This window comes from Podarcis gaigeae (assembly GCF_964106915.1).
Source record: "Podarcis gaigeae genome assembly, chromosome: 8".
Classification (NCBI taxonomy): Eukaryota; Metazoa; Chordata; class Lepidosauria; order Squamata; family Lacertidae; genus Podarcis; species Podarcis gaigeae.
Window position 1 is genome coordinate 64,213,070 of NC_139684.1, and position 18,180 is coordinate 64,231,249.

An 18,180-nucleotide genomic window follows, 5' to 3' on the forward strand; every position below is an offset into this window, starting at 1 on the left:
GACACACACTTTAGATTGAGCCATTAGTAGCTTTTGTAGGTACCAAATTTCAGGAATGGCAAAGAAACTCTTCACCCCAGCTGGAAATCAGAGATAATGGCTTCAGAAACTCATTAAGTTCTTTAATCAGCTAACAATCCATTATCCTTAAGGCCACTACAAGCTGGACCTTGTCGGATATTCTCAAAGTGGACATTGCTGTGAGAGACTTCTAATGCTCAATGGCTAGTTGTATGAATCTGCCCAGAGTCAGAGTTGATAAATGGCTAAAAAGGCAACACCACTTCCCAAAACGTGCTTAACACAGTCTGTTATTGTGCATTGTGTTCAATGTATGCAAGTCCCACTATTGGCCACTCACTGTGCTAAAATTAAATGTAATGAATTATGGCAAAGCTTTGCTAAAAACACTGCAGATTCAGATATCCAAACATCCAGAGTTTGCCTACTTCCTTATTTCCCTGCTTGTTTCTGCTTTGCTGGTTGGCGACAGCCATTTTCATGCAGAAACCAGGGTGGGAGGGAGGGAGATTAGATGCACTGGAGAGGAGGAAAGATCAAACAAATCAGGGAGGTGAGATCAGATTCTCTTCCTGATTGGCTGCAGCCATTTCAGGGAGAAACCATTGAAAAAAGTGGAGGGGGAGAGATTAGACATATCCCAGTTTAGAAATATTTCCAGAGAAATAATGGAAATTGTAGGCTAGTTATGTGAATGCTTGTCTAAATACTGATTTCCATGGAATGCATTGTGTTTAGTAAGCAGGACCTGTGTGTAATTGCAAGTACTGTACTGTACAAATGCATGGTGTGTCCAGATCATTAATCAAAAAAACTGAACCTACTCATAACTGCTGAGCCTTTTCCAAAGGAGGTGAGAGGCCAGCGTACCACAAGAGCCTCTCCCATCCTTGCCTCACTTTGCTTAATAGTAGGGCAAATCTTAAACCAATCTCCTACCCTGAGACATGTTCATACTCCAAGCAGACAGTGTTTTCACAAATTGGTCTTACAGAAGTTTCTCCAAGGTTGAACAACCATTAGGTTCCCAAATCTAGCTCTCCAAAATAATTTGCCTTCACCTCAAGGTATGCTTTGCTGAAAGGAAGAGATGCACAGAAAGTTATGATCCATATTCTTTATTGGTTTCCATCATTTTCCAAAACTGGTACAAAAATGAAAATAGGGGAGGGAGGGGAATGCAGTCGTGGGGATTTTTGACGTCGCCACCAGACATAATCAGCAGGATAGCTGCTTGCTTGAACAGAGTCCTGCAGCTCAGACATGACCCCCCCCCTCTAAAAAGAACCCCACACAGTCACCCTCTCATCCCCACCCTCTCCCACCCATCCACCCACCCGCTTCATAAAAAGTCAAAGAGTTTGACACAAAACAAGCTTTGGTCGCTAGCAGTAAACATGGGAGTTACATTCGTTTTGTCTCCTAGTACACAATCATGTAGCCACGCAAGAAGTCGCCATCATCCCCCCCCCCACCCTTCCCACCCCCAATACATTCAGTGCTCCCTATTCCACAGTGACCCTGAGTGCAGACTTGGCACCAGCCTGACTGCAATGCACACTGCTTGCCCCTAATGCATAGTGTCCATCACTGTCTAAAATGGTAATGATATTGCCTATTCCAAGCAGTGATTTATTTGCAAGACCAAGCTGAAGAGTTTTAGAAACCATCTTGTCATTTTAAAAAAAAAGGCCTGGGAGACTGACCTAAAGAATTTCCAAAACAATTCTGCAAACTAGTGGGTGAAAGAAGCTGCAATCAACGCCCCCCCCCTCCGAAAAGAACATTGTTCCTCTTGGCTTGCAGATAAATCACTGTTATTTCAGAAGTCCAATTCTCTCATTGGTTGTAGGAAGATATGGGAAATTCCCCCCACCCCTTAACCAGCTCTCATGTGGCAAAGTTGCAAAGTGGCAAGGTACAAAGAGGGTGCCCCCCTCTATGCCCCTCTGGTGCAAATGCCCACCACATGCTTTGGCTATTTCCCACACCCTCAAGTTTGTAAACAATCATCAAAAAGGAAAACTGGAAATAAGCCAGAAAGATTTACATAAGATATTTACACATACTAAATATCTAAGAAGGGAATAGGGGGGAAACAATGCTACTGTATTTTACTTTATTTTTAAGACGGATACAAAACTAGAAGGGATAGCATTTTAATCTTTGGACACACTCTAGGGAAGCATCCCTTTTCTTCTGGCAACTCAGAGCAAGCTATATAATCCAATGCATTTGGCCCCATTGACACAAGACACGTTAACCTGAGGTAGATAAGGTAAAGATCCCCACAGCAATTTCAAAACTAACATCCTGTATATGTATATTTCACAGCTCCTCGCTGCAATCATTGCAGGAGAAGGAGGGAGAGGGAGGTGGGAAGAGACAGGGAGCACTCTCAGCTATAGGCAAGTGAGTGTTATCTAATATCAGCTTTTTGTTTTTAGTTTTCAAATTCCACTGCATGGCTCTGTAGCAGCTGGTAATGTTGGCCCTTGATAATCAGCCCACAACCAACACTTTCTTCGACTAGCAAAATGTTTGCAGTCCATCCAGTAAGGGAAAGCATGCAGAGCTGCTATGGTGAGTTATGATATTTAAAAAAAAATGCTTGGCAATGCAGGTAATTTAGAAATGGACGGGCCCACCATAGATAAGTTATTCAAATATACTGGATAGGAAACTCTAGCTGTGGGAAATGGCTGATGATCTAGAGATTAACCAACAACCTTACATGTTTTTAAGTTCCCCCCAAATATCGACCTGTAAATTCACATCTCAGGAAAGCTGGCCAGGCTGATCCCCTTACTCTAGTGTAGAGGTTTAAGAGGCTTAAAAACTTCCAACCTTGAAGAAGCAGCACTTTGCTAAAAGAGTAGAATGCCAGAATTCCTCTTGGGATGCTCTTAATGTGGTTGGACTACAAGAGGAACTCACAAGACTAACTTGGGCACAGGAAAAGGAGAAAAAGCCAGGATGGTATGGAAATCCAAAAGGATTTTGCTGCCTGAACGTATGCGCATAGGAAGAGCCTGCTGCATCAGGCTAATGGCCCATCAAAACCAGCATCCTTTTATTACAAGGAGCCAACCAGGAGAACTTGTGAGTCAAGATCTCTCTGTCTTCCACTCTGCCACCCTGATTCAGCAGCACCCAACATTCCCTTGCCTCACAACAGGGCCTTGTAGAAAGACACCATGGGCCAAATCATTCAAAATTATGTGTGAGTGCAGTAGCAGCAAGATGCAGATATGGTAAGCAGGTGAGGACAGACAGTGTTAAGAATCTTAAGAAATGGTTGGATATCTGGGAACAGAGAGGGCATCCGCCCCCAGAAAGGTGAAATGGGCTTGATACGTAAACTGCTTTTGTTGCCCAAGCTTTATGCATCTGGCTGTGCTGTCCCTGTAGTCCCTAAATGGCCCAAAGGTACAACCCACAGGAAAGTTCTCCTACCTAAACTCCTTGGGAATGAACAGGAGCTGAGCAGGAGTGTCAATGCACAGGAGAAACATCCCACCGGATTGTACATGAAATCCATTTGTGAATATAGCTGGGGGCGGATGCAGACAATCTATTCAAATACAGTGCCTAGAAACATCAGTCCACCCACACGCAGCAAGCTACAATTGAAAAACAGATACTCTTTTGTTCTTTGTGCTGTTAAATGTAACAATGCCTCCCCCCAAAGTTTTTAAGCCACAAGGTTCCAATCTGTTCAGCCCCAGAAGGCTGCTGAGGTTCTTCCATCCCTGAGATGTACAAGAATACCTGAGAAATACATTGCAGTAATCATGTCCTCTTTTTTTCCTCTTCTTTTTCTTCCTTTTTTTTCTCTTAAAGATTAAAATATACAAAAATACAAAACAGAATATTTATACTTTTCTTTAAAAAAACAAACAAAAGCAATGAACACTGAACCCCGTCCCCCAAAAAACCAAGAAAACAAAGAAAGCAAAAAAGAAAGCAAACCCAAAGATACGTCATACACGCACGTCGTAGTGCAGGTTTCACATCACGGCTTCAGAGCAAAGAGACACCCACCCACCCTCCCCCATGTGTCTCACTCGGCAAGTTAAGCTGTCCCGGGAACGAAATAAATTAAAGGCATCAGTAGGGAAAGCAGGCAGGGGGCAAAGGAACAGCAGCTTTACCTGATGAGTGAAAGTTTGAAAACAAAATGGGAAAGACTCGAACTCAAAACCTTTGTGCTTGAAGTTGTCACAGTAGATCCTGCACTAAATTCCCTGTCAGGCTTTTTGGACTAAGAAAGTGTAAATTTAAAAATACTACAAACAATACGAATTTAGTGTCCTGTGTTTGTGTTTGTATCTGTTACATTCTAGCCAAGTAATATAAAGCAGGTATGTGGACCCTCTGGCCTGTCAAATGTTGCTGAACTACAACCCCCATCATTCTTGGCTATTGGCCATGTTTGCTGGGGCTGATGGGAGTGGTAGTTCAATAGCAGCTTCCCACACCTGATGCAAAGCAACACATAGACAACAAAGAAAAACAAGCCATACTTCCAAGTGTAGGTCTCAGGCCTGGTTTGACAGTTAGGGTAGGCCTTTGGCTTGTGGAAATAATTTCTGCCCACCACTGCATGCATTGTTTAAAATGCTCCTTTTACATATCTGCAAGGGGGCCAACATTTCCTCAAACATCTGAGGCCTAAATCTTTCCATTTGGCCAAGATTAGTCCCCACATACATATGGGCAGTAAGAAACTTTGGGGGTGACCCACACCTGGGCAGAAAACAGAGGCCACAATATTGTATCTGTCTGTGGTCCCCAAAGGTAGGAAATTTAGATGTATTATTTAGAACAGGGTCCTGAATAAACCCTTAATTCAATAGTGGGGAACCTGCAACCCTTCAGATGTTACTAGAACCCAGCTCCCATCAACCCCAGCTAGCATGGCCAGCGGTCAGGGATGATGGGAGCTGTGGTCCATTTACATCCCAAGGGTCACAGGATCCCTACCTGTGCCCTAAAATTCTGACTTAAGTAGAATGTAACAACTGCTTTCTCTGCCTGGGCCACTCCCCACAGCATGCAACCACATGAGAACTGGAGGCAGCTGTTTATTCCTGACAACTTTAACCTGTGCAAAAATCAAAAATCGCCCCACCTCTGAACCAGATTTCTCAGCTGCTTTTTTTTTTTAACCCTCAAAATATTATTTGGATTGCTGGAGAAAGCAAAACTGAAAAAGGAGCAGCTGCTTCCCCATTTCCCAGAACTGAACAATTGGGACAGGATTTGCAGAACTCCTTCCCATGCTGAAACAAGGGGAGGAGGCTGCGTCAACATTCAGGCTCTCTGAGTTTTCACTTTGCTAAAGTCTTACACATTTTCAGAGCTGCTGTTCTCTTGCTAGGTGCCTGCCTTCCCTAAGCCTGGAGGCAGAGACTATTCACTGTTCCCCCCACCCACCCACTCTTTTTTTGCCAACTCGATGCCCTGAAGCCTGTTGATCCGGTATATTCCCTACTGATTTCCCAACATCATTCCCTGGTTTCAGGAACAAGGGTTGAGCTGTGCATGTCCTCCTCCTCCTCCCGGAGGTAGGCGGGCTTTCCCTGAGAACTGGGCGACTGCTGCGTTTTGACGGGGCAGTTGGCCACCATGTGAGCAATGCTTTGGCAAAAGTGGCATTTCTTTGGTTGTGGCGGCAGCTTGCATTCTTTGGCGTGGTGATCCAGGCCGCCACAGTTGTAGCATCTGGGAAAGAGAAAAGAGATGGGGAGATGAGGCGCAGGAGAGGTTCAATTTGTTAAAGATCACAAGAAGCCTTCGGCCTTCTCTTTTCAAAAAGAAAGACAGCAACTTTAAGCCACAAAACCGACATTAATTTACGTACAAGTTCTAAGTGCTCTGGGTCCAGGATTCTCAAGAGTAAAACAACCACAATGTAAAAGAATTAATAATTTCAAATCCTTTAATAAACCGAACCTGGAAGCCGAATGTGCCATCAAGTGCAGCTACACAAGAATCATATACAGTTGCACCTTGGTTCCTTAATGGCTTAGTTGTTGAACAAATTGTCTCCCGAATGCTGCAAACCCGGAAGTAAGTGTTCTGGTTTGTGAACGTTTTTTGGAAGCCAAACATCCAACGCGGCTTCTTCTTGAGTTCAAGAAGCTCCTGCAGCCAATCGGAAGCCACACCTTGCTTTTCAAACAGTTTCAGGAGTCGAATGGCCTCCCGGAATGAATTAAGCTCGAGAACCAAGGTACCACTGTAATTGCAGACTTAGAAGGGACCATAAGGACCACCTAGCCCATGGGTAGGCAACCTAAGGCCCAGGGGCCAAATCTGGCCCCATCACCTTCTAAATCCAGTCCGCAGACGGTCCGGGAATCAGCGTGTTTTTACATGAGTAGAATGTGTCCTTTTATTTAAAATGCATCTCTGGGTTATTTGTGGGGTACAAGAATCCGTTCTTTTTTTCTCTCCAAAATATAGTCCGCCCCCCCACAAGGTCTGAGGGACAGTGGACCGGCCCCCTGCTGAAAAAGTTTGAAGACCCCTGAATTCTAGCCCAAAGCTGTCCCATACAGGGATAGAACCTGCAACCTTGGCATTATCAGCACCATGCTCTAACCAACTGAGCTAAACAGTACAATTCTCTCCAATTTAAGCATACAATAATTGAGGACACACACCATGTGTATCATGAGTGGAAAGTACACATGAACGCCACTAGGGTGCAACACTGCTCTGCTATCACACTGTTGACAGCTACTTAAGGTCTCCTGCGGAAGGCAAGATTGATACAGTGATGAATCCAGAGTGGAGTCCCTAAGACGGTTGGATGGTGCCTTGTCCGGTTCCTTCTGGCAACTCCTGAAGCCAAGCTGGTGCCAAACGTATTGCTCTGTTTTCCTTTGGACCTTTTCAGCAAGGCCAAGCGGGGGGGGGGGCTTGCTGTGTGGGCAGCCCGGGGCCTCCATACACACTGCTCAGGCTTGTGCCCAGGGAGGTCACTTGGGTGCTGCTAATGCAGCGCTTTGACTTCACCCCCAGAAGCACACTCCATTGTCTCTTGAGAAACATGGATGCCAACAATGTTCACCTTCATCTCCAAACACAGGAGGATATTCCTCATGAGGAGGCGTACAATTCACTGACAAAGAACATGCTTTTCATGTATGCATCCAGCCAAGCGTATTTCCCTGCCACATGCATTTAAAAGAATCCCGGGTTGCAAGATCCTAAGCTGCTGACATTCAAAAGAAGTCAATTCTGCACAAAAGCAGACAAATGGCTGAACTCAGCCTTCCCCAACCTTCAGGTGTTTTGGATAACAACTCCAATCAGCCCCGGTCAGCATAGCCCACGGTCAGGGATGATGGGAGTTGTAGTCTGAAACACAGACCCATATTATGGTGTCTCTTTTCTTTTTCTGATTTCACTGCGCAAAGGGGAGGGGGTCTTAGGGGAAAAGAGACCGATCACAGCTCCATCCTGCAAACACACGTTCGCAGAACAGGAGCACCAGCCCGTGCTATTCAGCCCCTGGGTGCTTCTGACCTCTGACCTTTCACTTTTGAGTTTTTTGCCCTTTCCTGGGAAATTTGCATCTGCCATTCATTTAAAAGGCTGAGGGAAGCCCCTAGCACAATGTAAAGGCTGCTGTCCAATCCCTGTCCAGAGGAGGCAAAAGCCACTCAAGCTCTTTTGAGTTGCTTGGGCTCCGGCCTTAAAGTAACAAACTCTAGCAAGGTAGCATTCTTGATGCCTGCTACTGTACTGTGGGGAATGGCCCTTTAATTATAGTGAGGGCAGGCAGGCAGGCAGGTTGGACAGCAGCTGAAGGTCCTGGAAGCCACACTGCCTCTTGCCACTCTTTTTATTGGGCCTCTGGGCACTGATTTTTAGCAGCGAACAGTCAGCGCTGCCACTTTTGAATGGGAGCAAGGCTTGGCTCCCACCTGCAGTGGACAACCGCCAACTAAATTTGCCCCAAATGCAATGCCACGGCCTATAGATCTATTAAATAGATTCCATAGATCTATAGTCCAGGACACTGAATTTGGGGTGGGGGGAGTGAAAAACCCAGCATGCTGAGAGGCTCACAAAGTCTGTCCTGGGGTCTCAATCTGCTTTCGGAAGGGGCCTCAGGTTTCTCCAAGGACAATCCCGAGACCCACCCTCCCCAAAATGTGTTTGGGGGAGGAAGCAAAATAGATGCCTTTTTGCCTCACAGTAGTGGCTGATATGGAAACCAGGCCTCTGTAGGACTGGGAAGATTAGGCCTTGCTGGGGAGAAACCCTAAACAGCCTGGCTTGGGATTTCTCTTTCTCTTCTCACGTCCACTTCCCTTCACTCCACTGCTTGAAGAATGGAAGGGAATTGTTTTTCTGGAGACTGCATGGATGGAAAGTTCCTCTGATGCAAGAAACAATTGACTGCTGATTTTGAAAGATGAATTGAATATTGGGACTTTTGGAATCATTAGTAATACTGCACTGTATTTTGTTTTTTACTGTGGTCACATCGGTACCTTACATTTAAAGCACTGTTATACCACTGTGTCTTCTCCCAAAGCATCCTGGGAACTAGTTGGTTAAAGGATGCAGAACACCCAAGGTGCACAGCAGCTGCTTGTTTCCTTGCTTGAGCCAGGCCTTACCTATCTCCTTTCGGCCTGCGCTTCTGGAGGTTTTTCCCCTTTGGTCTCCTCTCGCTGCCGATGCAGAACACTCCCCCTGGGCCGGTGACTCGGATGGACTCCAAACCCTTGCAGGACTTCTTGAAGGTGAATTCGACTGCCTCTCCTTCCTTCAGGCTGCGAAAGCCTTCCATGTGGAGCTTGCTCTGGAGGCCGGGGGGGGGGGGGGGGACAGAAAATTATCCTGTCTTTGATTTTGCTCCCTGGATCTCATAAATTAAGTTTAATGTTCCCATCAATGCATAACCCCATATTTTATCATACCATTCTTTAACAGTAGCTGATCACTATTTTCCTGCATATACTATTATTATTATTATTATTATTATTATATTATTATTATTATTATTATTATTATTATTATTATTATTATTATTATTGGCTTTGTGTCAGGAAATTGGATATAGAATTAGTGCGAGACATTCTGGTTTTGCTTGCAACATATTAACATGGTTACTCTTCTAGAACTCATTCAGGCCTAACTCAAACTTCTGCTTTATAGCACATTTGCAGAAGAACCCAGGACAATAAGAAATAGAAAGCATGTGCCAGAGAACACACGCACGCACAGAGATTCCAACTAATTAAAACTCAATCAGCTACATTGAAAGTCTCCATTGAACCACTGTGCTTGTAACATCTGCAGAGTGCCCCGATCAGGTCTCTAAGGGTCATCCTCCAACGCTTGCTCCGATTCATTTCTCAGCAATAAAAATGGATCGATGGTTGTGTATGTGTGTGTCCCTGGAGTGCCCAGTTTGCCATTGTGACATTACACCTCCTCTTTTTTACCTTTGATAGAGAAACATTTGTTGTTTAAATGCTGAGTTCCACAACCATTTTATCTAAGGTGACATAACCGTGGAACTTCCTAAGTTTTTCACAAGGAGAAGACTTTTCCACTGTTACCGAAATAACTCTGCTAGTAAAAAAAAAGCCACCCTAAAGTGAGGTAGTGTAATCTGGGTCCCATCTGCACTGTATTTTTAAAAGCAGCATCAAGCCAATTTTAACACTCATAGTCTAGGGTTGCCATATTTCAAACAGCAGAAAAGTTATTGAGTGCTTTTTTTTCTTTTCCAAAGTTGTTGAGGCTTTTTTAGCAAATTCATATGGAACCAATAGTGTGCCCCCCAAAGCATCCTGGGAACTGTCTCCTACAATTCCCAGAGTTCCCTGAGAAGAGGGACTGTTAACTACACTGAGAACTGTAGCTCTGTGAGGGGAATAGGGGTCTCCTAACATGCTCCCCATACAAAAGATGGAAAGAATGAGGGTGAGAGATAGCAAGTGAGGTTATGGTTAAAATTAGATTAACACTGGGGACTTATTAGTTCACACCCCCTATTGCTATCATAATCAACAACAGCAACACAGCTAAAATACAGTGTGTGGTAAATTGTGGTGTAAAGTACCATCTCAGGATTAAAAGGAGCCCTATGGTCATTTTCAATCTGTTTTGGGAAAAGTGAAAATAATAGATTTCCACCTATCCTATGTTAACCATTTCCAGTACTTGTTGAAGTAGTTCCCACTATCATTCCTTAGTCAGACAGGCCATCTGCTGTACACAACAGTTCCTTAGAACAGAAGGGTGGTTTTTTAAAAAAATAATAATGAATGGAGCATGCCCACCATTCATGAGTTGCTCAGTAACCTAGATCATGTGACTGCACTTAACTTCCCTCTGGCCGAGTTGCAGGGAAAGCCCATATTTAAAAATGGTGCAGAGCCATTGTGTTGATTGGCCATCTCACAGTCAGTGTCGGCTCTCTTCCCCAAAGCAGAGAGTATTTAATTATCTTCTTCCGTATCCTCTCTGCTACCAACAAGCATTGGCCTCTCGGCCATTCTAAATGCACAGAAACTTTGTTTGTTTGCCAATTCAATAAAATGCAAGTGTATTAAAAGTAAAACAAAGTAAGACGCAGGCTGAAGAAGTTATTCCAAGAATGAAGCTGTGAGAAAGAAGTCACATTTAATTTGCAATCCTAAACACTGGACACTGTGGGGCTTACTTTGCACTAAACATATATAGGATGTGCAGTTGTTTTAACACGTTTTTTGCTAACCTGGTGCCTTCCAGATGTTTTGCACTATAACTCCCATCAGCCTTAACCCTCATTGCTTTTGTCTGACTGGAAGGTGTGCTTGAACTCTAATAATGCCTCCTGTTTGCTGGATGGAGGGGAGAGAGGGAGTGCAGAAACACACCTTCCATACAAAGGTAAAGTTTAAATCCATAGCTCTTCCCTCTTTTGTCTCTGGCCCCACTTACCCCTGGAATGTGGCCCCCAGAAGTTGCCCAGAAGGGAATGCAGCCCCCAGACTGAAAAAGATTCCCCTTCCCTGATTTGCAATCATTGCACCCACAGAAACAACTGGGCAAACCAGCCAAATGGAATGAAAACTGGGGGCACCTTGTTGATAGTTCAAAGAGGTGCATTCAAGTCTCACCTTTGGCATGGCCTCACCACATAGACCTGAGCATGGGTGTCCAGAGGTAGGGGCAAGGGGCCAAGCACCCATCACCCCAGGCAAACCATAACCCACAATTGCCTGCTTTAACTGTTTTTTTACAGAGTAAAGATCTAGTATTTGTGGAACCTGAGATAGGAGGCAAAATATACAGGCACTATTCTTTTCATATATATTTTTTTCCTGAGGAACTAGCCTGCTTCTCCACTTTCAGTGTTCTACCTTGCCTTCCCGTCCCCCCACCCCAAGAAAATTCCTGTGGACACCCTTAGGTTTGGTTATGCCACTTGCCCCATCCCGAGTGGAGCTCAGGCCACTGCACCAGAAACCTGGGCTGTGTACACACCATACAGTGGTACCTCTGGTTACGTACTTAATTCGTTCTTAACCTGAAACTATTCTTAACCTGAAGCACCACTTTAGCTAATGGGGCCTCCTGCTGCTGCCGTGTCACCAGAGCACGATTTCTGTTCTCATCCTGAAGCAAAGTTCTTAACCTGAAGCACTATTTCTGGGTTAGTGGAATCTGTAATCTGAAGCGTATGTAACCCGAGGTACCACTGTACATTTAAAGCACACACCACCCTGCAAGAATTCTGGGAACTGTAGTTTTTGAAGAGTGCTGGGAACTGTAGCACTGGGTGGGGTAAAAGGACAGCTCCCAGGATTCTTTCAGGGTGCTCTAAATGTATGGTGCACAAACTGCCTTAAACACCGGTTTCAACTTAGGCTCTCCGAAAGTCATCAAAAAGCAGAATGTGCTTCTCTGTTGACTAAGCAAACAGGTCAGACTCCTGGTACTTTTCAACCAGACCTGGGAAGGAAGAAGCATGCAGCTTTTCCCCATTCAGCACTTTCCCTCTACAACCCCTTCCCCAGCCCTTGACACAGGAAGCACACACCTTGACACAGGAAGCACACACCTTGGAAAGGGTTCCCCAACCCATCCTTTCACCTCTCTCATTTGCAGCTGTTTGACAGCAGCCAGAGCCCCATATCTGCCTCTGAGCCCTCTAGCCCGGCCCCTTACACCCTTTGCATTATTACCTGCTCTGTCCTTGCAAAAACAGGGCCAACCAAAGTCACACACTTTTTCTTGCTGCTCTTTCATCAGATAGCTTGCCTTAGCACACCCAGTAATCAGTCTATTTAGATTGATAGAACAAAACCTTTACCCCCTTATCGGCGTTCAATTCTAATCACAAATGGGGCATATCTTTGACATTTTGAGGCAACGCAAGCATGTAATCCTTGCTGCAGATTGGCATATCAATCTATTGTTGGCATGGATTGAAAGTGCTGGGGCTTCTACAAGCCCTCCTTTGATGTCAATGTATGAGGTTCGATCAAATGATTTCCAAATCCAATTTCACCCCTGGCCACAGATGCTTCACATTGGTGTCTTCTCATGCAGCTGGGAGGGAGGATGCTGAAGACTCTCCCCCATCTCAATAGAGTTGCACCATTCACACATAAGCACGGAGCCATATGGGGCCGAAACACAAGAGAAGCGTCTCCCACCTGGAAATGTGAATCATAGCCATATCCTGAAGGACAGATTAATCCCAGATGCCAGATGTGCCCATTTTGAGAACAGATGGGTCTACTGAATTGTAAGCTTTCAAACAGGTACTGCGAATAAATACAACTCCCCACCGACAAGCCTATTTAGCCTTATCTGGTACTCTGGGAATGCCTATGACTGGGACCTGCAATAAAACGTCACAGCATGGACTGTACCCCTGGCGGCCACTTTAGTGCTTCTAAAGTCAGTGATGGCCACAAACTTGGATGGCTTTAGGATTAGACAAATTCATGGAGGAGAAGGCCATCAGTGGGAGCCAGTGTGGTGTAGTGGTTAGGAGTGGTGGACTCGTAATCTGGGGAACCGGGTTCGTGTCTCCGCTCCTGCACATGCAGCTGTTGGGTGACCTTGGGCTAGTCACATTTCTCTGAAGTCTCTCAGCCTCACTCACCTCACAGAGTGTTTGTTGTGGGGGAGGAAGGGAAAGAAGATTGTTAGCTGCTTTGAGGCTCCTTAAAGGGAGTGAAAGGCAGGATATCAAGTCCAAACTCTTCTTCTTCATCAATGGCTACTAACCCTGATGGCTAGGTTCTGCCTCCAGGGTTGGAAGCTGAATACAGATTGCTGGAAACCGCAGAGAAAGGATCTTGCTTGTGGGTTCCCTATAGGCATCTAGCTGGCCCCTATGAGAACACGATGCTGGGCTAGATGGACCTTTGGCCTGATATAGAAGCACTAATCCTATGTTTCATTCTGGATTCCAGCCACTCCATCCCCCCCCCCTCATATTGTTCCCAACATTAGTCAGAATTATGTGGCCACTGGGTATGCCCAGTCCTCAATGGACTGTTCTGAGAACATCCTGCGCTTTTGGGATTTTCCCCAAGCCCACTTATACCTCTGCCATGTGTGAGTAGGTGTCAATTGTTTTGGCAGCATGTGCAACTGGTGCTCACAGGTGGAACATCAGAAACAGCGGGAGTGATAGAAGAGTTCACACCAGCATTTCCAGAAATGCTGCCTCCCCCCTCCCCTTATGGAAATGCTGCCCATGAATTACAACATTACAAAGAAAACAGGGCTGCTCTTGTGCAAGGTTTTTAAAAGCTGATTTTCCAACTGCACAAATCTTCCTTAAGACACCCTATGCTAAATCATCATCATCATCCTTCAGGAACAAACAAGCCATTTTCATACGGCACCAGAAGGCCAGGAGTGAAGAGGACAAGGGAACCCCCAGTCAGGGGAGCTCCAAAGCCAGGGGGCTGCGGCCAATAAGACCCTGTCCAGAGTACCCACCTGCTTCATCAGAAGGCAAGGGAACAGGGAAATAGACTGTGACCTATGCAAATGGGCAGGCTGATTTGAAAGAAGGAGACCCTTAAGATCTCCTGGTCCCAGGAGTAGTAGAAACAGGCGCTGGCCCTGGGATTTGGAGGGCAACTTTGGTGCAGGGCTCCAACCTGGGAGAGGCAGGACATGCAAACTAAGAATTAGGCTGTATTTTGTCTTGTTGGACACTCTGTGTTGGGCAGTGGGCCTTTTGCTGCATTGGGGTCCTGACAAATGCCCAACTTTGCCACCTTCTGGAGGCAGACTTGCTAGAAGCCACGTTCATTTATATCATGCCCCTCAATATAAGGACTTCCAGGGCTGCCAACAGCAAGCGAGCACCATAGCCCAGTGGTAAAGCATTTGCTTTTCGCGCAGAAGGCCCCTGCTGAAATTCCTGGCGTTTCCAGTTATGGCTGGAAAGAGGCCCATCTGAAGCCCTGAACAGCCACTGCCAGTCATATACAAAGCAGTACAGGGAAGCTTCCTGCATTCCCCATGGTGTGGTCTCATTCTTTTCTCAGAAAAGCAAAGAGCCACATTGGGTAAGTTAATTCAGAGAGGTTCAAAGTAAGGCAGTTAGTTTCTTATGTTCCTAAATAACAATCTTGCCCACCTTCCAGGGTGGCACCCTCAGTTCCTGTAATGCGCTACACTAGCCAAGGCTGTGGAGCCTCACCTGTTGCCCTGGCTGGGCTGAGCAACACTCTTAGAGCTCCACATAGTAAAGGGATAGGACTAGAGGAGGGCAAGCTGTCTTGTCTGCCATTGCTGACCTTCTCGTGGAAACCAGGATGCCTTTCCAAGGGCTCCCGGGAATACAGTTCAGAAAACTATAGCAATAAAACTAAGATACACCCACATATACACACCTCAAACTCAGTGATCTGGTGTTTTACAGAGATCCTGAGGATAGGTAAAGGTAAAGGGACCCCTGACCATTAGGTCCAGTCGTGGACGACTCTGGGGTTGCGGTGCTCATCTCGCTTTATTGGCCGAGGGAGCTGGCGTACAGCTTCCGGGTCATGTGGCCAGCATGACTAAGCTGCTTCTGGCGAACCAGAGCAGCGCACGGAAACACTGTTTACCTTCCCACCGGAGCGGTACCTATTTATCTACTTGCACTCTGATGTGCTTTCGAACTGCTAGGTTGGCAGGAACAGGGACCAAGCAACGGGAGCTCACCCCGTGGCGGGGATTTGAACCCCCGACCTTCTGATCGGCAAGTCCTAGGCTCTGTGGTTTAACCCACAGCGCCACCCGCATCCCAATCTTGAGGATACTGAAACCTTAAAGGCTCGTGTGGGTGGGTGTGCGTGCGCGTGTGGGTGCATGCATGAGCCACATTTTAAAAAGTCCATCTCCCCAGTGGTCAAAGAGATGCACCAATTTGCACCAGGGGACAAGTTAGATCAGTGTCTCCTTGCAAATATGGGCAGCCGACCCTCTGTACTGAAAGCAGCTGCCTCTCAGGAAGCGCTGAGTGAAATGTTGAGTGAAATGTGAAATGCCGCTGTTTATTTTGAGGAGTGCTTGAGAGATTGGCCAACCAACACCAACAACAAAAAAAAGCAATCTTCTCTTCCCCTGGGGAACAGGAGGGAGAAAATTGCAAGGAAGGCTGTCCGCCCCCCCCCCCCTTTGGCCCTGGGTCTTTTGAAGTGACCTGCAAAAGAAGCTGGTGGTCTTCAGAGCACCCCAAGCCCTCCCGCCTCCTTCACAAAACACACACATTGTTCAAATTCCTCTGTTATCAGATAGGTAATCAAACTGAAGCCCATTGAATTAGTCAAATAGCCCCCTTGCATCTGAAAGAAAGAGGCCCAATGCCCCATCTCCACACACCACACACAAAGCAGGAACATTCCCAGGCCTTCTCCAAAAAACTCTTCCACCACCCCTCCCCCCCTTCTTCCCCCAAAAAAGGACTTAAGAAAAAAAGAAACAGGAGCTGTTAGAGGGAGAGAGACAGAGACAAGAGCACAAGTGGGAGAAGGAGAGATTCTGGTCGCAAAGGCGGCAAAAAGAAGGGATTCGGCTTTTAACCACCAGAACTGGGCAAAAGGAACAAAGAGCTGCCCTGGTCCACAGGGATGGCCAAATTCCAGAAGTTCCAGTGTCTTTGGAGGAGGGGAAACTTGGCTGTGTGAAAACCTGAGTCTGTCTCCATCCATGGAATTACCATCTTTAAAGCCGGTGGACGAATGACTGCCTATTTTTGCCATGGTGGCACAAAATGTGCAAATAATTGGGGTTCTGCAGCTACCATGGTATAATTGTGGCTACCTATTGTCATTTTTAAAGCCTGGTTTTGCTTCTTAAATGCAGCGAGGTCTGTAATGGAGGTCTGGAGACGGAAGCAGGCTTCCACCAACAGCTGGAGGATGGTCAAATCTGGATGTGCTATGCACACATGCTGATGCTCAGTGGTGCAGCATCTGTTTGCATGCAAACAGTCCCGGGTTCAACCCCCAACATCTTCAGGAAGGGATGCAAAAAAAGACTCCTTTCTGAAATCCTGGAGAGCCACTGTCAGTCAGTGTAGATAACACCGAGTATGGTGGACCAAGGAACTGATTCAGTATAAGGCAGCTTCCTATGTTCCTATATATTTCTAGGCTGCAGTCAACAGGCCGAAGGTATCATCATGACACAGACAGGGGTGGATTCTCCACCCAGGGCCCCTGGATATTACACGCAAGTAAAATACTGGATCAAGGCCAGAGTTAGAAAAATATCCCCGGTACCTAATGATCACTACTCTTCCTAACCTAACAGTGGCATGTTCTGTTTGCTGAAAAAAAGGAAGCAGTTAACGCTCTGCGTTCTATTTCTGCAATGCAACCTGCCCTTATCTTTTGCATTTTGAGACCTCTATATGACATTTTTTCTGAAACACAATTTTTTTTAGAGGCAAGACTGAATGAATATGGGCACATAGATAAGGATGCACTCTGCCACAACAGCTTCTAAGAATGTAAGAAGTGCCCTTCTAGATCAGGCTAAAGACCCATTCAAGTCCAAAATCACTTTCTCACAGTAGCCAACCAGGTGCCTATGGGATGCTCAGAAGCAGTGTTCAAAACTAGCCAGGCACCAGGCACGTTTTGCTGCTGGCGTAGGTTCAGTTGCAACTACGTGGAGCTCTCTAGGCGCCAAGTTGGCGACCCCAGTTTAAAACCTCTGCCTTCGTCCATTTTCCCACTGTGTGTGTTTCTCCTTCTAGCATAACCGGGACAAGTGAATTGTTCTAAGAGCAAGCTACCGTCAAGCAATGTAGTTGAGATCACAGAATTGTAGTGTTGGAAAGGACCCTCCAAGGGCCATCTAGTCCAAACCCCTGACAAATGGACCTTATACCATTGTGGCAACCATTTGTTTAAGGTACTATTTGGCACCTAGCTTATATAGCTGTGTTTCTAACACTGCTCAGAAGCAGGCCCTGAGTGGCAGCAGCACCTCTTTCCACTTGTGACTCTATGTGCTATGTGAATAATCTTCCAACGTTCAACTTCATTGCATGGCCCCGGGTTCCAGCATGACAGGAGGGGGAGAAAAGTTATTTCTTTCTCCACGCAAGGCATATCTTATACATTCTATCATGTTTCCCATTGACTCGCTTCCCCCCCCCCCAAACCAAAATAAATACCACTTATTGCTTGGTATGGATAAGCAATCCCTAATAATTCTCATAAAATATCAGCAATCCATAAACACCAATAGGAGGTTATTCTGATGCTCCTCCTCCCTCTGTTCCAGAGCAGGGAAAGAAACTGCAGGTCTCCAGTTTCTTCCTTTTTCTGCTGGAAACCCCTTTATTCCTCCCAAAGTTTACCCCTCAACAAACACCATTCAATTCCTTTTCTTCTGACATTGTGCTGGGCAAGTTCTCTTGCTGACCATCCAGCTCTCTTGTACCTTGATTGGACATTCTGTATTTCAAACAGCCTGTTCATGTCAGTCACTGATCTGTACAGGATTTTTACACAAGACTGGAGCAGCCACTCCAAACGAAACCATTTGGCTGTCAATGCAACATTACCCTTCTTGCTTGAAAACTGGGTCTTTTTCCTCTAACTTAATTTTTCAGTATTATATTTCTTTTTTTATATATGCTTTTTATTAGTTTTCTTACTTAACAAA

At 45.8% G+C, this 18,180-nt stretch overlaps 1 protein-coding gene across 1 annotated transcript in view; it reads right to left on the reverse strand.

Annotated features, from left to right (window-relative positions):
- Positions 1-4,083: 4,083 nt before the first annotated feature.
- LIN28A (lin-28 homolog A) overlaps positions 4,084-18,180 on the reverse strand; it is a 48,309-nt gene continuing 34,212 nt past the window's right edge. The window contains exons 3-4 of the mRNA XM_083751000.1: positions 8,664-8,848; positions 4,084-5,748 (exon numbers count right to left, since the gene is read on the reverse strand). Coding sequence (XP_083607126.1) covers positions 5,532-5,748; positions 8,664-8,848 — 402 coding nt within the window. The 3' untranslated portion in view covers positions 4,084-5,531. The remainder of the gene's footprint in view (positions 5,749-8,663; positions 8,849-18,180) is intronic.